At 40.2% G+C, this 26,014-nt stretch overlaps 1 protein-coding gene across 2 annotated transcripts in view; it reads left to right on the forward strand.

Annotated features, from left to right (window-relative positions):
- LOC126175911 (alanine aminotransferase 1-like) overlaps positions 1 to 24,984 on the forward strand; it is a 107,906-nt gene extending 82,922 nt beyond the window's left edge. For both annotated transcript variants that reach the window (XM_049922978.1, XM_049922979.1), the window contains 2 exons: positions 1,105 to 1,253; positions 23,993 to 24,984. In XM_049922978.1, coding sequence (XP_049778935.1) covers positions 1,105 to 1,253; positions 23,993 to 24,083 — 240 coding nt within the window. In that variant the 3' untranslated portion in view covers positions 24,084 to 24,984. The remainder of the gene's footprint in view (positions 1 to 1,104; positions 1,254 to 23,992) is intronic.
- The last annotated feature ends 1,030 nt before the right edge of the window (positions 24,985 to 26,014 follow it).

A 26,014-nucleotide genomic window follows, 5' to 3' on the forward strand; every position in this document is an offset into this window, starting at 1 on the left:
CAAGAGCTGTTCCTGAGTCTCGTTTTCTCTGAAGATTCTCACGGTTCTTGAAAATTCTGATGCCAGACTCCCAGTTAGTCCCCCAGTATCAGCACAGGATTTCTAAATGTGTGAAGTGAAAACAGGTGAACTACTTTACCAGCCCCACACCAACCACTTTGGTGTTCATTCACTGCCATGCATGCCTAGAGATGAATTCTTTCTTGACTGTACTGACACCCTTCACTGCCAGATGAGTCAGTTCTTAAGTCTTAATTTCATCTTGTATAGTAACTGAAATATCTTATTTTTATTCACTTTAGGTAGGTGCAAGGTATGGACATTAGCCGAAAAGCCGCTAATATAGCAGGTTCTGTACAGTGTGTTCAACTTAGTATTTCATAGCTTTTCTATTGAAATTGTAAGATATTGACTGTCAACCCAGCAATATTTTCTGTGGTTGGTTTTAGTTATCATCTGTTCGTGTATATTGTACGCTGTAGTAGGTAGATACCTAGAAAAAAGCCAGGAGTATTTTCATAAAAATGAGCTATGAGTTTAATTTCTGCACCATTAGAGGCATGTCAACCAACTTACATGTCCCCTTCAGTGTACTTTATTATGTTGGTTATTTTTTAATAGAGTGAATAAGGAAATGATGTTCCCTCAAACATAATGGTTCTAAAGAGACGACAATATATAATTTGTAAAAAATCTTCAGTGCTTTGTAAATAGTTTTACTTCCATGCATGATTTTATATCTGAATAAATTGTAACTTTTTGCTTCTGCTCTCGCATAATACATATAAACAAGGTGTATAGAAGCAAGACAAAAATTACTCAGTCTTGATGTAGCATAAGAGTTAAAATGCATGATTATTGCAGTACCTGACTCCATTTCTTGATGGTCATTCATGGATATCAGAAACATAATATTCTACAGAACAATTTACTGTGAATCATATAATTGTAGCATGATAATAATGTAATCTGATTTTTTTAATAATGTTGAACACTGTTTCTTCATGATACAGGGATAAACAATTATGTTAACTGCTGTTTTTTTTTGTTGGGAAGTGTTAATAGTTCTGTTTTGTTTCATGACCTGTATAACACTTGTTTCAGTTAAAACTTCCAGAAAAAGCAATACAGGCAGCCAAACAAAAGAATTTACCGCCAGATGCGTTCTATGCATTTGAGTTATTGGAAAATTCAGGAATCTGTATTGTGCCTGGATCTGGATTTGGGCAAAAACCAGGAACTTATCATTTCAGGTATGCCACAAATATTCCTAGCATTTGTAAAAGTAATTTTCTGTAGCAGATCAGTGTATATTTAGTGAACTACCAAAGATGCAAAAGCAGCAATGTAGTTAGTTGCTCAGCATCCTAATGTATGTTTAAAATTATCATTACACTAACACAGCACATGGGCAATGTGCGAGTGGACCGTAAAGTTTATAGATAAGCCACTTGCTTTACTTGGTGCAATTTTGTTGAAATGATGGTGGCTGTTGGGACATCCACCGATGTATTAAACATCTTGTGAATTTCCAATATTGCTTGTAATTCACAATTTTAGTTTTCAGTGGTGCTTCTAACACTCAACATGTAATATGGAAAAGTAATTAGTGGAACCTTAATGAAAAGTATTTGCCATCTAGATTATTTTCTTAGCAAATATCACATGTTACTGAGTAATGTGTGTCAGGTCCATAGAACAGAATAAAATGGTACAGTCTAGTTATAGTTTTCTGTTTATTGCACCAAGTATAAAGTATCCAGATACAGTCCACACAGTAATCCAAAACCTTAGTAACAGATAGTAACCTACTGATAGCAGGGGAGAGGGGGGGGGGGGACCCCTTATGTTCAGAATGAGTTTATTATAATGGAGAACAGTAATAGTGCACAGTAAAATCCTAACTAGAGTGCCACATACCTACCGCAGTAGTTTGAGTCTTAAGTTATTTAAACATGGCTTCCTGAAAACAGTGTATTTAGTCCATTTGTTAATAAAATAAAATCACAATTCATTCCTGGGCCTCTAATGAACAAAAATGACTCTAACTAGAGTGCACATTAAACACAGTGAACAAGATTATTAAAAAAAAAAAAGGCAAGTAAAATCCGTAATCATGGCTATAACGACTTCGTGTGTCTTAGTATAAATAACCATAGGTGATAAGATTTTGGTTGCAACCAATAAAAATTCAAAATCCTTTTTATGAAGCTAATTAAAATGCACTGAAACAGTAGAAATTGGACAATGATGGTAAAACATGAAAATGTAAGATAAGTGCCCCAAAGTGAGTGTAAAAATTAGTCATAATGTAAGTTTTGTTACTTTTCAGTTGTGGCAACTAAATGGAACTGATAACCTAGGGATAAATTATCCCTTGAAAATAATGGATACTCATTAAATGACTTAAGAGTGGTAGGACATCAAATGGGCTGACTTGGAGCAGGAGAGGCACCACAGGACATTTTAATTTCCACTGTCTATACTTTCACAAATAAATTCATAGAACTATGTGAGCATGACCAGGAAGGATTCAGGATTCACACTCATAGCAGTGGAATTTCAAAAACATAACAAAATAATTTTTTTATGTGTGAAATTTCATCATTTTTTGACTTACTATTGGCTGCATTTGTTGCTATAGGTACACTTTTCTTTATAACTAAGAGAGATTCTTCAATGAATTTTGCACAGCATAGAAACCATGCTTAAAGGTGTATGAAACTGTAAGATTTTACAAATCTATTATAACTGTGGTAAAACTTGAGATTTGAGCTTTTTGTAAATATAAAGTTTAAAATGTAACAGCTCATTCATTTTTTTCATTAATTAAATAAATTGTAGAGTGTCATACATCTGTAAGTAGGGTTTGCATGCTGTGCAAAATTAATTGGAGAATCTCTCTTATTTATGAAGAAAAGTGTACCTATAGCAATAAATGCAGCCAATAGTAAGTGAAAAATGATGAAATTTTACATGTAAAAACATTATTTTGTTATGTTTTTGAACTTCTGCTGATACGAGTGTGAATCCTGAATCCTTCCTGATCATGCTGACAGTCTTATGAATTTATTTGTAAAAGGATAAACAGTGGCAATTATAATGTCCTGTGGTGCCTCTCCTCCTCAAAGTTGGCCCGTTTGACATCCTACCCCCCCTTAAGCAAAACTTAACATGTATGTGGCAGATAGCGTGTACCGGGTGATCAAAAAGTCAGTATAAATTTGAAAACTGAATAAATCGTGGAATAATGTAGATAGAGTGATACAAATTGACACACATGCTTGGAATGACATGGGGTTTTATTAGAACCAAAAAATACAAAAATTCAAAAAATGTCTGACAGATGGCACTTCATCTGATGAGAATAGCAATAATTTTGTTATGCTAATAAGACAAAGCAAAGATGATGATCTTTTCAGGAAATGCTCAATATGTCCACCATGATTCCTGAACAATAGCTGTAGTCGAGGAATAACATTGTGAACAGCACTGTAAAGCATGTCTGGAGTTATGGTGAGGCATTGGCGTCGGATGTTGTCTTTCAGCATCCCTAGAGATGTCGGTTGATCACGATACACTTGCAAGTTCAGGTAACCCCAAAGCCAATAATCGCACGGTATGAGGTCTGGGGACCTGGGAGGCCAAGCATGATGAAAATGGCGGCTGAGCACACGCTCATCACCAAACGATGCACGCAAGAGATCTTTCACGCATCTAGCAATACCCCCCCCCCCCTCCCCCCCATAAAACCCCATGTCATTCCAAGCACCTGTGTCAATGTCTACCTATTCATCTACATTATTCAGTGGTTTTCAAATTGACACTGACTTTTTGATCACCCGGTAGTTTCTTTTAAAATAGAAAATTACATGTAGCAGCATGATAGCTATGAAACAGCCACAGCTGTTAGTGGTTTTCATGTAGTTATTGGATGCATTCTACATGCATTAGAATTATGAAGTGACAAACAAATCAAGATTGTCATGCATTACTGAAAGCTTGATGATAAAATGCTGTACACTTCACGCTATGATTCAATTAGAATGGTCATGTGAATCTAAGAAATGAATTCTCTACTATAATATGGCAGAATGGAAAGATTCACATAAAAGCAATTAAACAACCTGGAGCAAATGCAGAATTGAACAGGTGTTTTTGGCCAGCTTAAGATTGTCTTAAATACTAATTGTTAAGTACAAGTTTAGGGTCAAAACTTTAGTATGAAGTTCACCACATTTGTGAAAGATACTAACTAGATGGGTGGCATCCATCAGGGACCCCCCCCCCCTCGTGGAAGAATGTAAAACCGTTTCTACTACCGTCATTTATGTAAAACAAAACTCATCATCATTCCTAACCAGTGCAGTCAGCGATGAAGACGAGAGTGGATGCGTGGTAGTGAACTTTATTTGTTGTTTGCTGATCTGAAGGAGATGAGATGTGCAAGACAGTGGCGCACTATGAGAGTGCGGCCTGTCTGCTAACAGATATCATTTAAAAGCATGTCATCAAAAGATCATGTGTAAGGAGCGGGTATGGCGCTCGCAATATGTGTATTTATAGGTGGCAAGATTGTGTACACTTTTCATGGCAAAATTCGCCTCTTCAGACGATGTTCCATGTCTGCTCATACAATCGTGAATTCTCGATATTTCCTGAGACTCTTTTCATGTACACTGGCCAGAACTGTTTCGCATGGAATTATGATGTCCAGTTTTCCAATGTCATCTAAGTGTACTGAAACACACATTTCTCCTTTAATGCTTCTGGGTCAGCAGATGATTCTTTTTCCATATACTTTGAGGCAGTGTGACACTGAATGGATTAACCAGAAAAATAGTTTCTGCAGCCTCATGGATTTTGTCTGTTATGCTGAAAACTTTCCCATTCCATCAAAAATGGTTTCAGAGGTGTGCGCTAACAAGCGATTTGGTGCAGCACCAGTAACAGGTCTTCTGCTCTAAGCTACTCATTCCTTGAAAGCGAGGCAGGAACTCATTAAAAAAAAAAATCTTGTCCTTTTCCTAAGCACCTCTACATCAGAATAATATTTTCCTTCATTGATCTCTCAATCAACTTGGCATGTTCCCAAAAGGCTAGTAATCGCCATTCCCCAATCCCCTAATGTGACAGCAAGCCAGCTTTAATAATGCCTTCTTATTACGTTACCAGGGTGCCAGTTGTAAAACTAAAAAGCTCACATGAGTGCCCATGTATATTAAAATCTTGACCAACCTCCCTTTGACAGTTGCCACCTCAGTTAACCTTAAATAACTGTCTGAATTAACAGGTTTTATCAGAAGCTTGGAGAGGCAGCTACACTAGCCCGTGTTCCCTTTTGTTACCTTCATGCCCTAGAAATCTTCTGGAGCCTCTACTTTGCCTGTTCAGCAAAAAGATTACAGTCGACACTTGAAGTGACTGATCTCTCTACATTGGGATCAGCAGGAGCCCCAACTACTAATGGCCATATGTCTGTGCTGCTTGCAATGCCTACAATTTGTCTCCAGAGTGAATACATGGTAGGGATCATTCCCATGAGAAGAAAATGGGAAAAGATGCGTAGCCCTCTCTGCACAGCAAGCTGCTCCAGCCTCTTGTAAAGCTGAGGGTTTTGTAGATTTTATTTCCGCTGACTTGTGTTTTTATTCCTTTGATAAACACACTCACAACTCTGGCCTCTACCTTCTCAAGGGGCACTTCATTCCTCTTCTTGTCTGACACTCGGACATAGGGATAGCACAAAAATGAGCCAACGTGCTCAGCAAAACTCTTAAAATCTTTCCTGGTTGTCCACTGACAAGGTGGACATCTCGCCCCAGTAGGAAATATCACTCCTTTTCTGGCAGAATTTTATTCAGCTAACCACCTTTGCTAGTCAATCAAAAGTGCTGGTGTCATGCAGTGATTCTACAAAATCTACGTACCCCCCCAGGGGGTCCACAACTCTTTCGTGGATACATGCGTAGCGAGCACGGGACCCCGAGCTAATGTGGCCTTCCTTCCTTTCCGGGCTGCATACCTTCCCTTTCCGCATCCTTCCCCATCCCGCATCTTCGCCCCTCCTCCCCTCACCTCTGGCTCTTTGCTTCCCTTTCTCCCCATCTGGGAGTATGGTTTGTGCCTACGTCCGGAGAAGGACGCTCGAAACTGTTCCAACTTCCTTGCTTTCTACACTTGCAAGTCTTCGTCCTTCCTCTGTCCTTCTCTTTTCCTTCCCGCTTCTCTCTGCACTTTTCTCCGCTACGTCGTTTGAGACCCCTCTTCTTTCCTTTCCCTTTCTCTTTTTTCCTCCCTGTGCGTGTCTGAAGGCCGACCCACGCACTTCCATGCGTAGCCAGTGACAGGGTAACGCGTAATTCCCCGCCCCGGGTAGACAGGTAGGACACGTACGTACCCCCTGGTAACGGCCAGGCCCAGGGAGGGGTGATTACCTGAGCTGATACCTTCCGAAAGTGCCGATTGGTCCCTCTGTCCGTTTGTCGGGAGGTGTGACCTGAGGTGTGAACAATCACCTAAGGCGGGAGTGCCTTCAGTGAGGGCCCCCACAAGGGAGGAGCGCACCATCGGAGACGCTGGTAATCATGGGGGATTCTTCCGCAATGGTTTCCTCACCTTCCACTATGTCTGCTCACAAACGTAAGTTCACTGAGTCTCAGCCACAGACAGTTCTTCCATCGTTGCCACAGTTCCTTGTTGTTTCTCGGTCTGACGAAGGTCACGCCTTCTCCACGGTCAACCCTTTCATTATTCAGAAAGGTGTCGACGCAATTGCAGGTCCTGTAAAGTCTTGTTCCAGTTTACGGAATGGCACCCTGTTGTTAAACAGTCAGTGCCCTCCAGGCACAAAAATTGCTGCATACTTCTCTGCTCCACACCTTCCCTGTCCGGGTGGAACCGCACCGTACCTTAAATTCCTCGCGTGGAGTCGTTTATACACGCTCCCTCGATGGATTGTCTGACGAAGAAATTCAGCACTACCTGTCTGACCAGGGCGTAATGGCTGTTCATAGAGTTATGAAAAAGGTTGACACGAACATCATTCCAACCCGCACTGTCTTCTTGACATTTGACAAAGTTCAACTCCCATCGAAAATCAAAGCAGGTTATGAGATAATTTCCGTTCGCCCTTATGTCCCAAACCCTACGCGTTGCTATCGGTGTCAGCGGTTCAATCACACCAGCCAGTCCTGTTCCAATCCGGCCAAATGTGTTACATGTGGCAAGGATGCCCATGAGGGTGCTTGTCCACCTCCATCCCCTCGCTGCATCAACTGTATGGGTGACCACGCTGCTTCCTCTCGAGATTGCCCCGTTTTTAAGGATGAAAAGCTCATCCAGGAAATCAGAGTGAAGGAAAAGGTGTCTACCTTTGCTGCTCGAAAATTATTTGCCAGTCGCCAGCCCACCGTGGCTCAGACAGGAAAATACAGCACTGTCCTTGCTTCTCCTCGGCCAACAAAGGAGGCGGCCACGCAGACTTGCGACCTCACCTTTAGTGCCACGGTCGTCAGATGGGCCAGTGCAAAGATCGCCCGTTCAACCTCACCACTTTCGCCTGCCCACTCTATGGCTCGCCCTTAATCGGGTTCTGCTAAATCTCGAGCCCAAAAGTCAGACACCAAGCCTTCCAAAAAAGAGCACACTCGTGAAGAGTTTTTACGTACCGCAACTTCACAACCATCGGTTCCTTCTTCATCTAAACATCATACTTCTAAGAAGGCTACAAAGAAACCCAGTTCCTCTCCTTCTCCGCCAAGGCGTGTCCCATCTACAGCACCACCTGGCGGAAATCGCCCTCGGCCGTCTTCTGTGTCGCTGAGGCGCACTGCTGGTGGCCGGTCAACCGGCCGATCGCTGGTGGCAGGAGCTGCTCCTGACCAACCTATGGATCAGGTTCTTCTGCCTTCGGCTGAATGCCATTCCATGCTGTCGGTCGCTAGCTCCGAGCAGTCTTTGAGTTGACAGCAACTTTGGTCACATTCCTCCATTTTCTGTTCACCCCATGTCCATTATCCACTGGAATATCCGCAGCATTCGAGCCAATAAGGATGAATTGTCGATTCTCTTACGATCCTACTCGCCGGTCATCTTCTGTCTTCAGGAAACAAAGCTGCGTCCCCATGACCGCTTTGTTCTCCCTCATTTTCAGTCCGTCAGATATGATCTCCCCTCTGTTGAAGGCACTCCAGCCCATGGAGGACTCATGATTCTTCTCCATGATACTCTCCATTATCACCCAATCCCCTTAAACACTTCCTTCCAAGCTGCCGCCGTCCGTCTTTCCCTTTCCGGATACACGTTCTCTCTTTGTACTGTATACATTCCATCGTCCACACCAATGGCACGAGCTGATCTCCTTCATCTTCTTGGTCAGCTTCCACCCCCCTATTTGCTGGTTGGGGACTTCAATGCCCACCACCCGCTTTGGGGATCTCCACATCCTTGTCCACGTGGCTCACTATTGCTAGACGTCTTCCACCAAGCGGATCTAGTTTGCCTCAACACTGGGGTCCCTACATTTTTGTCTGCCTCCACGACAAATTTATCTAATTTGGACCTTGCGGTCGGTACTGTTCCGCTGGCTCGGCGCTTCGAATGGTTCGCCCTTGATGATACACATTCGAGTGACCACTTTCCATGTGTCCTTAGACTGCAGCCTCAACTGCCATATATGCGTCCAAGACGCTGGAAGTTTGCCCAGGCCGACTGGACACTTTTTTCGTCTCTAGCGACATTCGATGACCGTCACTTTCCCAGCATTGACGATGAGGTCACACACGTTACCGACGTTATTCTTACAGCTGCGGAACGTTCAATACCACGCACCTCCGAATTGCCCCGGCGCCCCCCAGTTCCTTGGTGGAACGAGGCATGCCGTGACGCAATACGTGAGCGGTGACGTGCTCTTCGCATTTTCCGTCACCATCCTACTTTGGCCAACTGTATCCGCTATAAGCAGTTCCGTGCGCGATGCCGTCGCGTCATCCGCGATAGCAAGAAGGCAAGCTGGAAATTCTTTATTAGCTCATTTAACACCTTCACTCCCTCCTCGGAAGTTTGGAGTCGGCTTTGACGGTTCTCAGGCGCGCCTAGTTTCTCCCCGGTCTCTGGGCTCACTGTCGCGCATGATACATTCGTGGACCCCGTCGCAATTTCTAACTCGTTGGGTCAGCACTTTGCTGAGATTTCGAGCTCTTCCAATTACCCGCCAGCGTTTCTCCCGAAGAAATGTGCAGCGGAAGTGCGACCTCTAGCTTTCTCCTCTCAAAATCGGGAAAGCTATAATACTGTTTTCTCCATGCGGGAACTCCAACATGCACACTCTTCTTCTCGCTCCTCCACCCCAGGACCGGATGGTATCCACGTCCAAATGTTGCTGCATTTATCAACCCATAGTCTGCATTACCTCCTTCGCCTTTTTAATCGAATTTGGACCGACAGTACTTTTCCCAGACGATGGCGGGAAGCTATCGTCATTCCCGTTCCGAAACCTGGAAAGGACAAACATCTCCCCTCTAGCTGTCGCCCCATTTCTCTCACGAGTAGTGTCTGTAAGGTTTTGGAGCGTATGGTGAATTACCGTCTAGCGTGGTGGCTGGAGTCCCGCAGTCTTAACACCTGCCCAATGCGGATTCCGAAAGCATCGTTCTGCCGTTGACCATCTTGTTGCTCTCTCCACTTATATCATGAATAATTTTCTCCGGAAACGCCAAACAGTAGCAATATTTTTTGATCTGGAGAGAGCATACGATACCTGTTGGAGGACAGGTATCCTCCGCACACTGTTCTCTTGGGGCTTTCGAGGTCGTCTGCCCCTTTTTCTTCGCGAATTTATGGCAGAGCGCACATTTAGGGTGAGGGTGAACACTACTCTCTCCTGTACTTTCTCCCAAGAAAACGGGGTACCCCAGGGCTCCGTGCTGAGTGTTGTACTGTTTGCCATTGCCAGCAATCCAATTATGGATTGTCTCCTTCCTGATGTCTCGGGCTCCCTCTTTGTGGACGATTTTGCGATCTACTACAGCTCTCAACGGACCAGCCTTCTTGAACGACGTCTTCAAGGATGTCTCGATCGCCTCCACTCTTGGAGCATCGAAACCGGCTTCCGTTTTTCTCCCAGTAAGACCGTTTGTGTTAATTTTTGGCGACGTAAGGAGTTTCTTCCACCCTCCTTACATCTAGGACCTGTCAACCTTCCGTTTTCGGACATCGCTAAATTCTTGGGTCTTATGTTTGACAGAAAACTATGCTGGTCCTCCCACATTTCGTATCTTTTGGCTCGCTGTCTGCGATCCCTCAACACCCTCCGTGTCCTGAATGGTACCTCCTTGGGAGCGGTCCGAGTGGTCCTTCTCCGCCTCTATCGCGCCTTAGTGCGCTCGAAATTGGACTATGGAAGCATAGTCTACTCCTCTGCTCGGCCGTCTATTCTTCGGCGTCTCGACTCTATCCACCACCGTGGATTACGTTTAGTGTCTGGAGCTTTTTACACCAGCCCTGTGGAAAGCCTTTATGCTGAGACTGCTGAACCTCCGCTGTCCAATCGGCGAGCAATCCTTCTGAGCCGTTATGCCAGCCATCTGTCTTCCATGCCTGCTAATCCAGCCCATGACATATTTTTCGACGCCTCCTTTGATGTAGGGTATGCAGGCCGCCCCCCCTCTCTACTACCACCGGGAGTCCGCTTCCGTCGACTGCTCCATTCTCTTTCCTTCCGCTTTCCTAAAACCTTCTTGACAACTTGGGGTACAGCACCGCCTTGGCTCCGTCCCCGGATCTGCCTGCTCGGTGACTTTTGTCGATTTCCCAATGATGATACCCCTTCACTTGTTTATCATCGGGCATTTGCTGCTCTATGTGCACAAATGACGGAAGCCACATTTATTTACACTGATGGCTCGAAAACATCGTTAGGTGTAGGGAGTGCCTATGTTGTTGGCGACACACCAAATCACTTTCGGCTTCCCGACCAGTGTTCGGTCTATACTACGGAGCTTTACGCTGTTCTCCGGGCTGTCCACTACATCCGCCGCCATCAGTGGATACAGTACGTTATCTGCTCCGATTCTCTCAGCTCTCTCCTCAGTCTCCAAGCTCTTTACCCTGTGCACCCTCTGGTCCACCGGATTCAGGACTGTCTGCGCTTGCTCCACCTGGGGGGCGTCTCGGTGGCGTTCCTCTGGCTCCCGGGACACGTTGGTATCTGCGGAAATGAGGCGGCCGATATTGCAGCCAAGGCTGCAGTCTCTCTTCTTCGGCCAGCTATTCCATCGATTCCTGTCGCCGATCTACGGAGCGTTTTATGTCGTCGTGTTGTTCATTTATGGCGCGCGCACTGGTCGACACTTCCCCAAAATAAATTGTGGGACGTGAAAACTCTTCCTTGTACTTGGACCTCTTCCTCCCGAACGCGTCGTCGGGAGGAGGTAATTTTAACTAGACTCCGGATAGGGCACTGTCTTTTTAGCCATAGACATCTTTTAAGCGGCGATCCTCCCCCACTCTGTCCCCACTGCTCTCAGTTGTGGACGGTAAGACACCTTTTAATTGAGTGCTCCTATTTTACTCAGTTACGCGCCCGTCTACAGCTGTCGCCTGATATATCGTCAATTTTAGCAGATGACACGCGATCGGCCGATCGCGTTCTAGAGTTCATTCGTGCCAGTGAAATGTCGTCAGTCATTTGAAGTTTTTTTTGGGACAACCAACCCCCTTCTGTAGTGAATTTTTAAGCCTTCCTTCTGCTTTTAGTTTCTCCAATTTTGTGACTTTTGTTCCCATTGCTGCTAGTTTCCGTTTTCGTTTTTTTACTGTTTCCTGAGTCATAGACCGGGCGCTAATGACCTTAGCAGTTTTGCGCCCTAAAACCATAACATAAAAAAAAATCTATGTAGGATCTTGCATATCCAGTTAACTTCAGGTGTGTGACGTGCAACAGGAACCTGTTGGCCCAAGAACACATTTAGCCAAAATCACAATATTCTACAAAAGTGTAGTAACATTTTCAGACATCTTCCCAACATGACTCTTAACGACTTCTTACTGGCCCTAGTTAGCTTGTGATGTCTAGCTCGTGCCAAATATTGCCTCAGAAATGCCTAAAATTTATGTCAGTAGGTCTTGGTCAGGGCCATCGGGCATGTGGGCATGTAAAGGGGCTCATTAAAATAAACGAAGGAGTTTGAAACTATTCTTATCCTGAAGGAATGGAATTGGGCACATCCAAGTGAGAATGCTAGACCCATTAGTCAAGATGGTTAGCTGAGTTGGTAGTTTTTAAAGTTGGAACAATGTCTGGATAAATATAGAGAGACAGGAGATGGTACACATCATATATAGTTACAGGCCAGAACCAGTGTATCCTTTCTTGGACAAATGTGCCAGCTGTGTTATTCAGCCAACATGTGATTTTTCTCCCATGCTCCTTGTTGACTGCTCAGAAAGTGAGGCATAGGGGCTTGTGATTCAGTGAACAACTTTTGCTGAGGTGACAGTCTTCCTCGGCGCATAGGCCACAATGAATTGTACTCAAACATTGCTGGTGAAAATTTGAGTGGATAAAATACAGAAATAACAAATTTGTGGAACCCCACAGACTGATTAAATGACCTGCACAGTGCATTACTTTCGAAAAGCTAACATTTGGGGGCAATATCACACTGCAAGAGAGCTACGAAAATGTGTATTAAACTCTGATGAGAGATAATACCTACATAGTAATAAATGATCTACTGTTTCTTGTAATATCTGTAAAGAGTTCATAATCTTCATACTACAATTGTAATGTTAATTGGTGGTCTCTTTCTCTCTAAGGCATGTCTCCTATGTCAGTACCTCTTAATGTCGGCATCTCCACGTGTTCATATTTTTGTAACATTATTTTTTGATGTGATGTAATATTGTCGTATGGTTTGGTGACTTATTGGCAATTTTTCTGGTATAATATCCAACCAGTCGCTTAAATATATTCACATGAATGCAGGCTTATTAACATACAGTATTAGAGGAATATTATATCTTGCATGTAGACCTTAGTGTCTAGCTGAATGTTGTGCAAGATCACTGTTCCTGTAATGCCTCCATCTATGTATGTAAATAGTGTCAAATTCAAAAAGCACCTCGTTTCAAGTTATGCCTAGGGACCGGAAAAATTTTGCATTTTGTGACAATTATGAAATGATGCAAATTCTGCTTCAAAATGCAAAATTACTTAAGACGCTATTTTGTTACGAATTGTATCCATATGAACTATTTTATCAGAGATAACTTAAAGTAGTTAATTTTCTGCATATAACTATCAAAAATTTAACCAGTTTTCAGTTATAGTTCAGTTGTACATCATCTGGTGAAATCCAATTTGGAAAGATAATCTGCTTAAGAACGTGTTTGCAAAATGAAGTGTATGAATGCAATGATATATCAATTAGCTCAGTGATCTGGCACCATGTCAACTCTGGACAGTTGAATGGTCTCTCTGAGATATATGCTGCATAATGCAATATAGTAGTTTTCAGGTGAGGGACCTAGCATTTTACAATAAAGAAAAGAGTACCTTTTTGTTAGCTAAAGCTCAAAATATGGTATAATGCGGACACTTTTAACATTGCAAATTACCTGGAAGATGCTTTGATGTGTGGCTGCATCGAATATTGCTAGAGGTCAGGCTGAACTACATTGTTAACAATACTCTGCTAACCTCAACAAGTGATGGCTCGGTAGCTGTCCCCGAATGTCATGTGTTGTGTGTTGCTCATTGTTTTCTTTTATTATTTTGAAATAAATGAGGTGACTGACTAATCCTTGCCCATCATGGATTTAAATTATCAGTCTTACAACACCAGAAGAGATCGACAATCCCTGTAACAGCACGTCAGTTCCGCTGTATGCTGCTGCCCTGCTAAAGGGTGGCAGCACTTGTTTGCCTGCACCACTCCTCTCCCATCTGATGATCAAAATTCTAGTTTGTTTATGCTCACGACCATGTGCCACTACAACCTGTAGTGCCCGCATTCTACACTGTGGCAACTGGAAAACTAAATCTTTTAACTGTGCCGAAATCCTTTTCCTATCGTAAAAATAGTTATTGTATGTTTGGTTCTACTTCTAAGCGAAGTACCTTGTCATTCAATCTGTAGCATTGTCATGCAAGAAACACACAGCTATGAATGCCCATGAGAGGTCAAAATTCATACTCTGCAGATATTTTAATCATCGAATTGGACGGGAAAAGACAAGTAATGTCCAGGAACACCTTAATTCAGTGACACATTCAGTTCACTGGCAGGGAAAAACCTGCTGCTTTTCAACAGAACAATCATTCCTGAAAGCTTAAATACTGCCAAATGAAGAAAATGAAGAAGGGTTTTTCACAACAAAAAGATATTAAAGTTTTTGCAAAAGCAAATAATCAAGTCAAAAAGTTCCCAATCAGCACTTTTTTAACAGTCAATTGCCAAGAACTAGGGCTTAGTTTGCCCTCACTCATGTAGCATGACAACCTTTTACATTAGAGCATCTAATAATTTACAAACAGAAAGGAAAAAAAATAGATGCGAATTTTGCCAAAAGTAGACACTACATTTTCCGGTCCCTTCTAAACAAATCACAAATGATTCACAACATCCTACGACAGTGTCAAGTATATATATATATATATATATATATATATATATATATATATATATATATATATATATATAGAGAGAGAGAGAGAGAGAGAGAGAGAGAGAGAGAGAGATATGCTGACCTTAGTAGATACTGACATATAGGCTGTGGCTATATAGAGAGAGATTGTTTGATGCTGTCATCACATTTCATTAATGACAATTGGTAGATAAAAATTGATGTAAAACTATTGTAATTTAATCTAAATGTTTTTAAACTGCACTTTGAAATGAGAGTATTTGCTGGAAATAGTGGTTCATGGAACTAACTACGTAACGTGTTTGTTGCCAGTCAATAAGCAACTATGAAGAAGACTGTTGTCTTGATCATTGTCTTGTGAACACACTGCTGGGTATGTCTTTGAAACCATTTATAGAACACAAAAAACGTAAGTTGCTTTGTCATGTTTGTTGTTAATAATCTCATATATTGGCTTATACATTGAAAATGTCTGGTACCTGTATTCTTGTGTGTTCATTGTGCTAGGAAGCACTGACACATTGGACACTGGGATTAAAAAATGTGAACCTCTGTATGTTGACTGTTACAAATGATTAGAAATGTAGTGTGCTTACTGATGCAAACAGCTATTAAATAAGTAGCATAATAGTACATGTGAAATCAATACTTCCCATATGCCCTTGGAAGTGACAGATCTGGAACTGGAGTGAGATTTGTGAAAGTGGCTACAGATAATTAAGAGATAGTATTTTGCCAGAAATTTACTTCCTGTGCAAGTATTAGTTAATTACAATGGAAAAGTAAAGATGATAACAGCCACTTTTATTAATGCTCTTTATTAGGAACGAGTAGCACCCTTATCAGTTGTGAAATGACCTGGTCATTGTTGTATGTCTGTTCACATTTGCAATTATATTTAGCTTATACTATATCTGAGGTGAGTGGCTGTTTTTTGTTGTGGTGATAGTTCCTTGTGGTGGTAGTAGAATCTAGTTTTGTTACGTATAAATAAAATCTCTTTATTTTCTAGCAATTTCATTTTGTGAAGTATGAACACAGTTAATAGTGTTAAGAAATGGTGCAGGACTTCCAGTGTAGTACAAAAATAGGTCAGCTCTTATCTTTAAAAAAATTACATTCTTCTAATTCATTGCTAAGTCCAAGTAAAGTAAAGAACTTCTTTTTCTTTTGTCACTACCACAAGGAACTTCCACTGCGATGGAAAAAAGAAATCAATGCTGTCGGTACACTATCTGATAAAGTGTGTCCAGACACCGCTGTATAATCCAGAAATGACACCTAATATAATTGCATAGATAAAAAATATCTACTCGCCACCTGGCAGCAGGAGAACCCACGTAAGAAGAAATTTGCAAGATTTCGGAGCCAATAGATCCTTCTTCTGCCAGCGAAGTTGGAGGAGGAGGAAGAGTGATACCCCAAGATTCCTACTTTTGCAATCATTCCCAGTATAAAGCTTGCTGCATGCACCTTTCCATTACCACCTATTCCAACACTAGCACTGGTAAATCCTAAAATATCAAGAACAGAGAAACGTCAAGAACCACATGTAGGTCATGAACAAGACAGGTTTTTTTATGTATGTTCATACACCAGTAAGCTGACTGAGAGAATGAACCAGCACAAAAAACTGCTCCTACCAGACCATACAGGCTATATAGGTCCTCTTGCCTGATCCTAGTTTCTGAACTGCAATACTTCCTTACATCTGACATCGTTCTCAACTTAACCTCTTTGGGCACACCACCATCTGCTCCCCCTGTTCCACCCCCTCCCTCCCCCCCTCCTCTCTCTTAACCTTTTGTTTATTCATCTGTGGACTGAAGCAGAAACAGTACTGACCAATGTCATTAGTAGCTGCCTAAAGCAGAAGACTTACATTATTACCCTTCACATTTACCACAGTTTTTGTGAAATATAATGACACTACAGTGTTCATCTGCCAGTGTGAAAGGTATCACAAAAATAGCTAAGTATGAAAGCCTTGCGATTCACACATTTATATATTCATGTGTATAAGCTGACTGACAGTACTTCATGCGTCAGACAGATAAATTCAGCTTGAAAACTTGGGCCTAAAAACTTTACATAAACTTTCACTTGCTCTTTGTATCTATTGGATCAAAACTTGTGTATGTCATGACATACTGAACAATGCAAAATCTGGGATGGGGTAATGACAGTATGAAATGAATAGATTGCTAATCATCATATAGTGGTGGTGCTGAGTGACAGACAGACACAGAAAAAGTAAAATAAGAGAAAAGGAAACTGGTGCGTACCCACACGTTTTTCACATGACATTTTAATATCATTGTCATGATACCACATTTCTTCTAGTTTCTCCATTACATCTTGTTTAGTGGTTATTGTAAATGTCCTTTCCCTCTGTTTCACAATAGCCCATAAATTTTCAGTTGGCTTCATATCAGTGCTATTCCCTGGCCAGGGCAACACTTTCAGTTGCTTTTCTTCCAAGTACTTGGACACACTTTCGGCAGCATGTTGCATGTCAATGGTACTAACATCTAACATTTTTCCTGAATGTAAGAATTGGTCAACAGTTATGGCTCATAATTTCACATATTTATAATCTTCTCACTACTGTATTCCATCCCCAAGTTTATAGAAAACTTCCCTACAGCAGTGCAGGAAGCCAGTTATGTAAAACAAGAGTATACATATACGTGGAACATGGGCACTTCAATATTCTAATGTAAGGACGCGCTATCCTTTAATTTCAAAATTTAATCACTAAATGTGCCCTGCAGGTATCCCTTTAATGCACTTACTGTTCTGTTGTTGTGTGCACTGCAGTTTATCTGCACTTAACAAAATTAGTAAACAAAATATATTGTTCTCATTCATCAGCAATGAATTTAAACTTAGATTCTTTCCAGTGTGAACTTCTGAAACCCAGTGTTTTTAGTACAACTCCTCTTCAGTTATACAGGTTTTATTGAGCAATTAAGTACAAATAAATCACTCGGTATAACAGATACTAACTCCTCTTAAACTAAACTGAATCAATGACTTCGGGAGATTGATACCTCTTATCCATTAAAGTACTCAGCAGATTTATTGAAATACTCAAATGTTAGAGCTAGAGAACGCTCTCAGGGTACCTCTGTTGGGGTCCACTCTAATACAAACCACTCTCTTGATGGATGTGCATGCAATCAGTTCGCTCACAAAACATATGTGCCCGTTGGAATGGAGAACTGATAAGTGGCAGTAGAGAATAAGAGAGTCCAAATCAGTGGCCATAAAATAGCTATGTATCACTAAGTTGTCACAAACAAGTCCACAGGAGTGCATGTATTGCATATTGGTGAGCTGAGACAAGTGAGGCCAGACAGTACACAGCAGTCATTAAATTTGCCATTCTCGTTTACCCATGCGACCTGGTGCAAGCATATGTATTGCTTCGTGCTGCACATAGTGACCTTGCTGAATGTTTGCGTAATTGTATCTGTTGAGCCATCAGTACGTCTGATGTTTCCTCACTAATATTTCAGTTAAATGATTGGTTGAATAAAAACCACTAGAGGCAGAAAAGCATTTTGTCTGTACTTATTGCCCGAGGATGTTCAAATTTTGGAAACTTTTATTTTTATTTATTTATTTTGTTTTATAAAGCTTACCTGCTGTATTATTCACAGCAAATTTGTCTTGCTGCATCCATTAAATTGTCAACATGATCAATTATTTTCTTCAGTCAGTGCACATGTTACAAAGAATGCAGCCTTAAGGTGTAAATTTTGGCTCCTGCACATATGAGAAAAAGTGTTGGTGTTCCAGTTTCTATGCGTTTATTGATAGATTATCATTTCTTACTGTTCACTGTTCCTACTTGAGATTACATATTGTCATTTGGAGATAGTGAGTGGAGCTTGGAGGCTAGAAAATGGAATGTCAAGTGGAGAAATCAGAACACTTCCAACATATTCTTGGGTTTGAGCTCAGTACAGGGATGATGACAGCAGAGGCAGTTGGAAACATTTGAACTGTGTATGGAAGTAATGCCATCGGACAGAGCGCAGCAAGGAAATGGTTTTCTCATTTTAAGGATGATTGTTTTGACATTACTCTCTGTGTTCAGGAAAACCTTCAGGGTTTGATGAAGATCATTAAAATGCATTAATCCACAATGATCCATATTTATGTACTCAAGAACTGGCGGATGTGATGAACTGCGATCATTCAACCATCATGCTGTATTTGCATGCAGTGGGGAAGTTTCAAAACTTGGGTGTATGTGTACGACATGCTTTAAGCCAAAATCACAAAAATCAACAATGGCCAAATGTAAATCTCTGCTTGCTAGTCATCAATTGGTCGTGAACAACACTGACCAGTCCTAACCTGTATGAGTACTGGTGACAAGAAATGGTGTCTTCATGTTAAATAAGAAAAACAAATGAATGGTTGACTCCCAAACAAGGCAGCACTCCCCGTACAAAAATGTGCATGCTTCCACAAAAGATAATGTTATACAGCCGGTGGAATAGTGAGGAAAAAACCTTGTTTCACAAAGCGGAGCTGGGCGGAATAAAGCCAAACGGGTGAATGCCAACTGCTGGTTGTTTGTGATTGATTGGGTATACTTGGGTGAAGTCTATAGAGTCAGACTAACAGAGTGGAAATAAACGAATAACAGGCAAGAAAGATTACATATTATCTTCTCAGTGTACCCAAGAAAATGAAATTTTACAGAAAATTTTTGGCCAGTTCGCTACCTAGAAAGGGCAAGTTGTACAGTCCCTGGCTAGCAGCCACTTAAGTCTATTCTGGGAGTAGCACGGAAAACGCTTTGTACAAACACATAATAATGCCTAATCAGAGAATAATCGCAGGATAACTAAATTGGTGATTCTGTCAGGGTTAGTAGAGTTAACCGGAGAATGAGTTTTGTCAGTGGTAGGAATAGTTACCGAATTAATGATAATATTGTTTGTTAGAATGAGGAAGGAAATAAACTGAGACATCACACAAATTATGGAGGAATATGACTATTCCAAATTTATTCAAAAATTTCGTACTATTACTTTTTGATCTGATGCTTGAGAAACTGGAGCATATGAATGAAATGAGAAACTATTTCCTATCGTAAACATTTTTGCTTGTAGTGTAGGCTAAATAGGCATTTCATATAGGTACTTCGCGAATTATATTCTGTCATATTGTAAAAATGACCATTATTACCAAAACAGTCTCACTTATTTGGTGTGTGTACAATTGCTGCAATATTAGAAAGGCCTATTTTAGAAGGAAGGTCAGCTTTGGCCATAATTTTTAAGATTTATTAACAGCAAACTTGATTTTAGATCACATAATGATGATCTTCAGTGCTTCAGCGTACAAGTTAAAGCTCGTAGGCAGGCACTGGTGTCTAGTTATTATCAGTAACAGAAGCTATGAAATGATTGTATCATTTCATAGCTTCTGTTACTGATAATAACTAGACACCAGTGCTTACGAGCTTTAACTTGTACGCTAAAGCACTGAAGATCATTATTGTTGTTGTTGTGGTCTTCAGTCCTGAGACTGGTTTGCTGCAGCTCTCCATGCTACTCTATCCTGTGCAAGCTTCTTCATCTCCCAGTATCTACTGCAACTTACATCCTTCTGAATCTGCTTAGTGTATTCATCTCTTGGTCTCCCTCTACGATTTTTACCCTCCACACTGCCCTCCAATGCTAAATTTGTGATCCCTTGATGCCTCAAAACATGTCCTACCAACCGATCCCTTCTTCTAGTCAAGTTGTGCCACAAACTTCTCTTCTCCCCAATCCTATTCAATACCTCCTCATTAGTTACGTGATCTACCCACCTTATCTTCAGCATTCTTCTGTAGCACCATTATTATGTGATCAAAAATCGATTTTGCTGTTAATAAATAATCAAAATTACGGCCAATGCTGACCTTCCTTCTAATTTATCATATGGTCATTGTGCACATAGCACTCTATGGAGTCACCAATCATTAAGGCCTATTTTCTTTTATCTAGTAGGCAGTGACAAAATAATCAGATCAGGAAACCACACCAGTCTTGAGTACTATTTGTATTAACAGCTTTTTCAGTATTAGACGACGACATTTCAGTTTTTCATGTTGCAAAACGTTTGAGGAATTTTGATGAGGTAATATATTCTTTCGCAGAAAGGAAGCAGCCCATGTGAAACTGTAGCAAGATTAGACAGAAAAAAAAAATGCTAGGAGCTAAGGACTGAATAAATGTGTACTGTTTGGCTTGTCTATTGTCTATACTGATTTTATGTATCCTATATTTAATTTTATGTCGCATAGAACAGCAAGTTATTAGCTGATAGGCAATAGTGTGTCAAAATTTTCTGGAGTTCTTGTTCTTCTGGTTATAAATAATCCCATCAAAAAAAAAAAGAAGAGGGGGGGGGGGGGAGGAAAGAATGAAAAAGAAAGAAAATGAGCAGGATGTCAAACCGGCTGATTGGGAGCAGGAGAGGCTCCACAAGATGTAATTTCCACTATCCTGAATATAGCTTGATGGCATCCATTACAAAATATACACATTTGAGTTCCACAGTGTGAAATGCAGTGACGTGCGGTAGAAGAATGCTGTGTGAAGAGATGTGGCACTGCACTTTGTCACCCATAAGACCAAATAATGCTTCTTACATTTCCTTGAAGTTATATGTTTTGTGCTTCAGACATCTTGAGAAAGATGTGCACTACAAAATGAACAATTTTTTTTCCCCCCCTCAAACGCTTTAGGGAGGTGGGCGGAGGGGGGGGGGGGGTTCAAAATATTGTAGATCCAGAGCTGTTGCGCAGAGCAGTCAAAGTTATAGTTGGGGGGGGGGGGGGGGGTAGTCTCTACGTGATCCGTGTTTACATTTAGTAATTTTGCTGTTTCCTCTTAGTTTACTGCTCTCATGTCAAATGAAGAAAAAGTGATTTCTGTGGTTAGGAGCTACCAAGTGAATTAAAATACATTCACATAATTATTTTCAGATTTCATTTTATTTCCACCTTTCTGACAGCCAAGCATTAATTGCCTTGCAGAACAAGAAATTAGACTTTTATTTATCTTTTCCGCTGAGGCAGCCAATTTATTTGAAACAAAGTGTTTAATTCCACACTGTTGGCTAGTTTCAACTGTTTTCCGCATTTCAAGTGCACGTTTTCGTCTTCTAACATGTATGGCATTGTGTCATAATAAACAAACAAACATGAGGTGATACAGTACTGGTTCTCCCAGAAAATTTACATCCCTAAAACCTCACTGAAAAGCTTAACATAGAGGCCTACTTCGTTGGAAGTCTGGATATATGAATATGCACTTAAAGGTGAATTTTTCATTTCAGTATGGTTCAAGAAATTTAGACGCCCTTGTGGTATCCTCTGATGTCTTGTTTCTTTTATGACATAATTTTAGATTGTTTAATGTTTTACATATAGGAACATACAGGATTCCTATGTCATTGTAGCTGTGCAAGTGCGGTGATGCCTTTATCTCGCACTCTCTGGCATCTGCTGGAACAAATCTGTTCCTATCAGATTGTGGGAAAATATTACGAATTGTGGTTTGAAAAGTGTTACTTTCGAAGTAAAATTTCCTTCCACGCAAGATGAACTATGTGCAAGAATGTACGATGAATTTCTCAAGTCACAGTGTGTATGACTCTCATTTAAAAGTCAACTCTTTGGTGACAAGCCATTCAGAAGAATTTCAAGCCCAGAAGTTCAGAGATTTATGTCAGTGTTAAACATTTTACTGGCACATTTGTGTATGTATCTTAAAAGTGTAAAACACGCAAAAAAAGATAAACATTATATGTGAAAGATTAGCTTCTTTTAGCTTATTTATCTTAGAGACAAATATTATATATGAAAGCTTTGCTTTTCTTATAGCAACTCTATGTATATTAATTTAAACCATTAACTTTTCCTGTTCATGTGTTTGCACTACTTAAGTGATGTTGCTATTGACTGACTACATCACTTGTCCTCTGCTCTGAATACCTGCTGTTATTGGTTGGCAAGATCACATGACATGAGCTATGACTGGCTTACAAAAGTGCACCGCAATCTAGATTTCAGTGCTTCTGAAAGTAACATGTGGTGTTCAGTGAAGTGCGACTTTATACTTTCATAATACGAAAATATGCAGTGTACATGTTGCTGCACATCAAAGAACATTCCAAAACATGTTTTTTTTCCCCTGTGTTTCGTTTTCTTAAGTGCCGGGAAATAATAAGTTGCTGTATAAAACCATAATGAATCAAATGATAGACAAATTTTACAGTTCTGAGGGAAAGTATACTGTTAATTAAAGCTGAAAAAGTGTATTTTCACCTGGGAGAAAGTGTATTTTTAACTGGGAGATCTGGGAAAAATCTGGGAATTTTTTTTTCCTTGTCCACATATACACCCTGAAGTTGTTTTTGTTATTGATCGTAAAAATCAGTTTCAGCTGATCTGTGAACTGTATACAGTTTTCGTTTGGACTTTGTCTCCTTTTCCGTGGTTAAGAATGGAGTTACATGTTGTGGTGTTAAAATGTACAACAAATAAGATCTTGTCTAACATAAAGCAAGAAATTTGGAATCTCAACCAATCCAAAAGAAAATTAAAAACATACGTCCATAGCCACTCTTCCTACAAATTATCTGAATGGCCTATTAGTTACATGCCAAGTAACAATGGTTATAGTAAAGCTGTATGACAAATAATAATGTTCTGTAAATAGGCATCTGTATTGAGAGATGTAAGAAAGAAAAATTGGAAAATACCATTGTAATAAAGTAAGTAATTAGCTAGTAAAAGCAGGTAAACAGCAGTTACACAGTAAAACAGAGGTGGTAGAAACCTTTTTCAAAATAGCAGCTTTCTTATTAATTTATTCGATTAAATTTATGGCATAATCAAGAATAGCAATAAGTGGTATAATGCTAGTTTATTGTAAATACAGTACACACCCTAAGTTTCTGTGGGGTCTTTGTCTTTCGATAATGTGTACCTTAACTTGTTGCATATCCCTGAAGATTCTCATTAATGGAATCAGTGGAACGTGCTTAATGAACGAAATACAGCTTTAAGCACATGACAATTTCTATCAGACTATTTAACTCAGTTGCACCTGTCTGGCTGAATTTGCAGCTTATTGCATGAAATTCATTCATTCATTCTCTCTCTCTCTCTCTCTCTCTCTCTCTCTCTCTCTCTCTCTCTCTCTCTCTCTGTGTGTGTGTGTGTGTGTGTGTGTGTGTGTGTGTGTGTGTGTGTGTGTGTGTGTGTGTGTGTGTGTGTCCCCCTCAGAAATTGTTGAAAAGATAACTAAGGCTTTCTCTTTTTCAGAACTACTATTTTGCCACAGCCTGATAAACTGAAGAGCATGATGGAAAAATTCAAGGCCTTCCACGAGAAGTTCCTGCAGAAATATGAATAATGTGTAAATATAAGGAAACCTGAAAACACTCTATTATCAGAGTTATTTCAAGTGATGAGTATGTCGTGATGCTCTCTTTCTTTGTGGTGGAAAAGTCTTAAACACATTTGTTCAAACTAGCTCTATATAAAGAAGGAAAAAAATTGGTGTACTTCCTAATGAACAGTGCATTTTGTGTCCATTTTGTCACAGCTTCAGGCAATATTCTTCTTTCATTTTGTGCACATTCTCATGTAGAACAAATTCCTTGGATAATGTATCAAACAGAATTTTGAGAGTAGTTACAGAAAGTATACACAACAGTAAACAAGAAAGATAGGATCCAGAGTATGAAACTTTACAGTAGGGTAAGAATTGGAAGCACATTTTTGAGTATTGTTCACAGAAGCTCAAAAAGATGCACTCAAAATTGACAGCATTATCTTGAATTCTAATTTATCTTTAACAATACACTTTCTGCATTAAGTCAAATGTTACGTTTCATAATGTGGAACACGTCAGTGAAGAACAGTCTAGAATTGCTCTGTTGTTAAATTTGTGTAATATGCATATAGATAGCAGAATAATTGTGACTTGTTACAGAGTCCCTAAGTCATTTCAAATTATTGTGAAGATTATATACAATTAAGTCAGAGAATTTTCCCGGCAAAGGAAAAATTTTTGAGTGACATTGTTTTTAATATTTTGCTTTACATTTTTTAGATGTGACTTTTTCCTAGCTGATACTGTGAACAGTATTATTGGTGTATTTTCTTTTCTCATCCTTAAAGCTTCATGTTTTTGTATGAGACTGTTAGTCATATACCCATTCTATTGAATCGCTTGGAAGTGGGTTTTATTGACTGCTTGTAAATGTTGTAGATATTCTACTGTCTGTGAATAAATAACTAATACTCAAAGATTTATTTGTTTAAATTGTACATTCAGAATGAAAAAATTAGTATGTTGGGAGTGTGTGTGTGTGTGTGTGTGTGTGTGTGTGTGTGTGTGTGTGTGTGTGTGTGTCCTACATAGCCTGCTCTGTAGTTCCTACTTTAATACACTAAGATGACTTAATCCACATACTTCCATACATACCATGCTACAGCCCACATTTCTATGACAACTGGAAGACTACATCGCTGTGTTTACTTAGTGTGGTATAGTCATCTATCTTCTGTAACTGTCATTAGTTCGCCCTGGATTTTCTGTCATTTTGTATCAATTTTCATGATTCAAGCACTCGTTCATAAAATTTCTCCTACCTGTCTACACTCATCTTAAGTGTAATAATTGTTTCTTTTCTTTTGGCATATATTTGATTTGTTGGTGCTGTACGTCACTATGTCACACAGCCTGGCACCGAGCAAAAATGATAAATTACTGCACCACTACTATATGAAGAGAGCTGGCAGCTGATATACCTATTCCTCCAATGCAGTATAATAATAATAATAATAATAATAATAATAATAATAATAATAATAATAATAATAATAATAATGTGGATGTTGGCAATCTCGAATCTTGGTGCTGAAAAAATTTCGGGGGAAAGATAAAATTGTTCAAGGATGGGGAAGTCTTCTAGTTTCTGACATCCATCAAAACCTAAGTTCATATTAAACATATAAGCAGTTGAAAAACATATTTCAGTTCAATAAAATCTTCAACCATAGCAAGGATGACATGATGGGAAAGCTGAACTAAATTTTCATGTCTTGCTCATTAGAAAGTAGAGCTGATCAGGAGATTTGGTTCACCAGAGAAGAAAAGTTTCCAATTAGTGTGTTTCCTCTATTTATGTCAAGTACTGTTGTAGGAGGTCATGATCAAGTTGGAGGCTGGCCAGAGCAAAAGGAACAGACATTGCAGTCATCTGAACGGAGCAAAACCAGCCAACAGATGTCGAGTTACTTCATTGTGTATTAATAAATAAAGATAAAAGTGGTATC

The sequence above is a fragment of the Schistocerca cancellata genome, chromosome 3, assembly GCF_023864275.1.
Source record: "Schistocerca cancellata isolate TAMUIC-IGC-003103 chromosome 3, iqSchCanc2.1, whole genome shotgun sequence".
Classification (NCBI taxonomy): domain Eukaryota; kingdom Metazoa; phylum Arthropoda; class Insecta; order Orthoptera; family Acrididae; genus Schistocerca; species Schistocerca cancellata.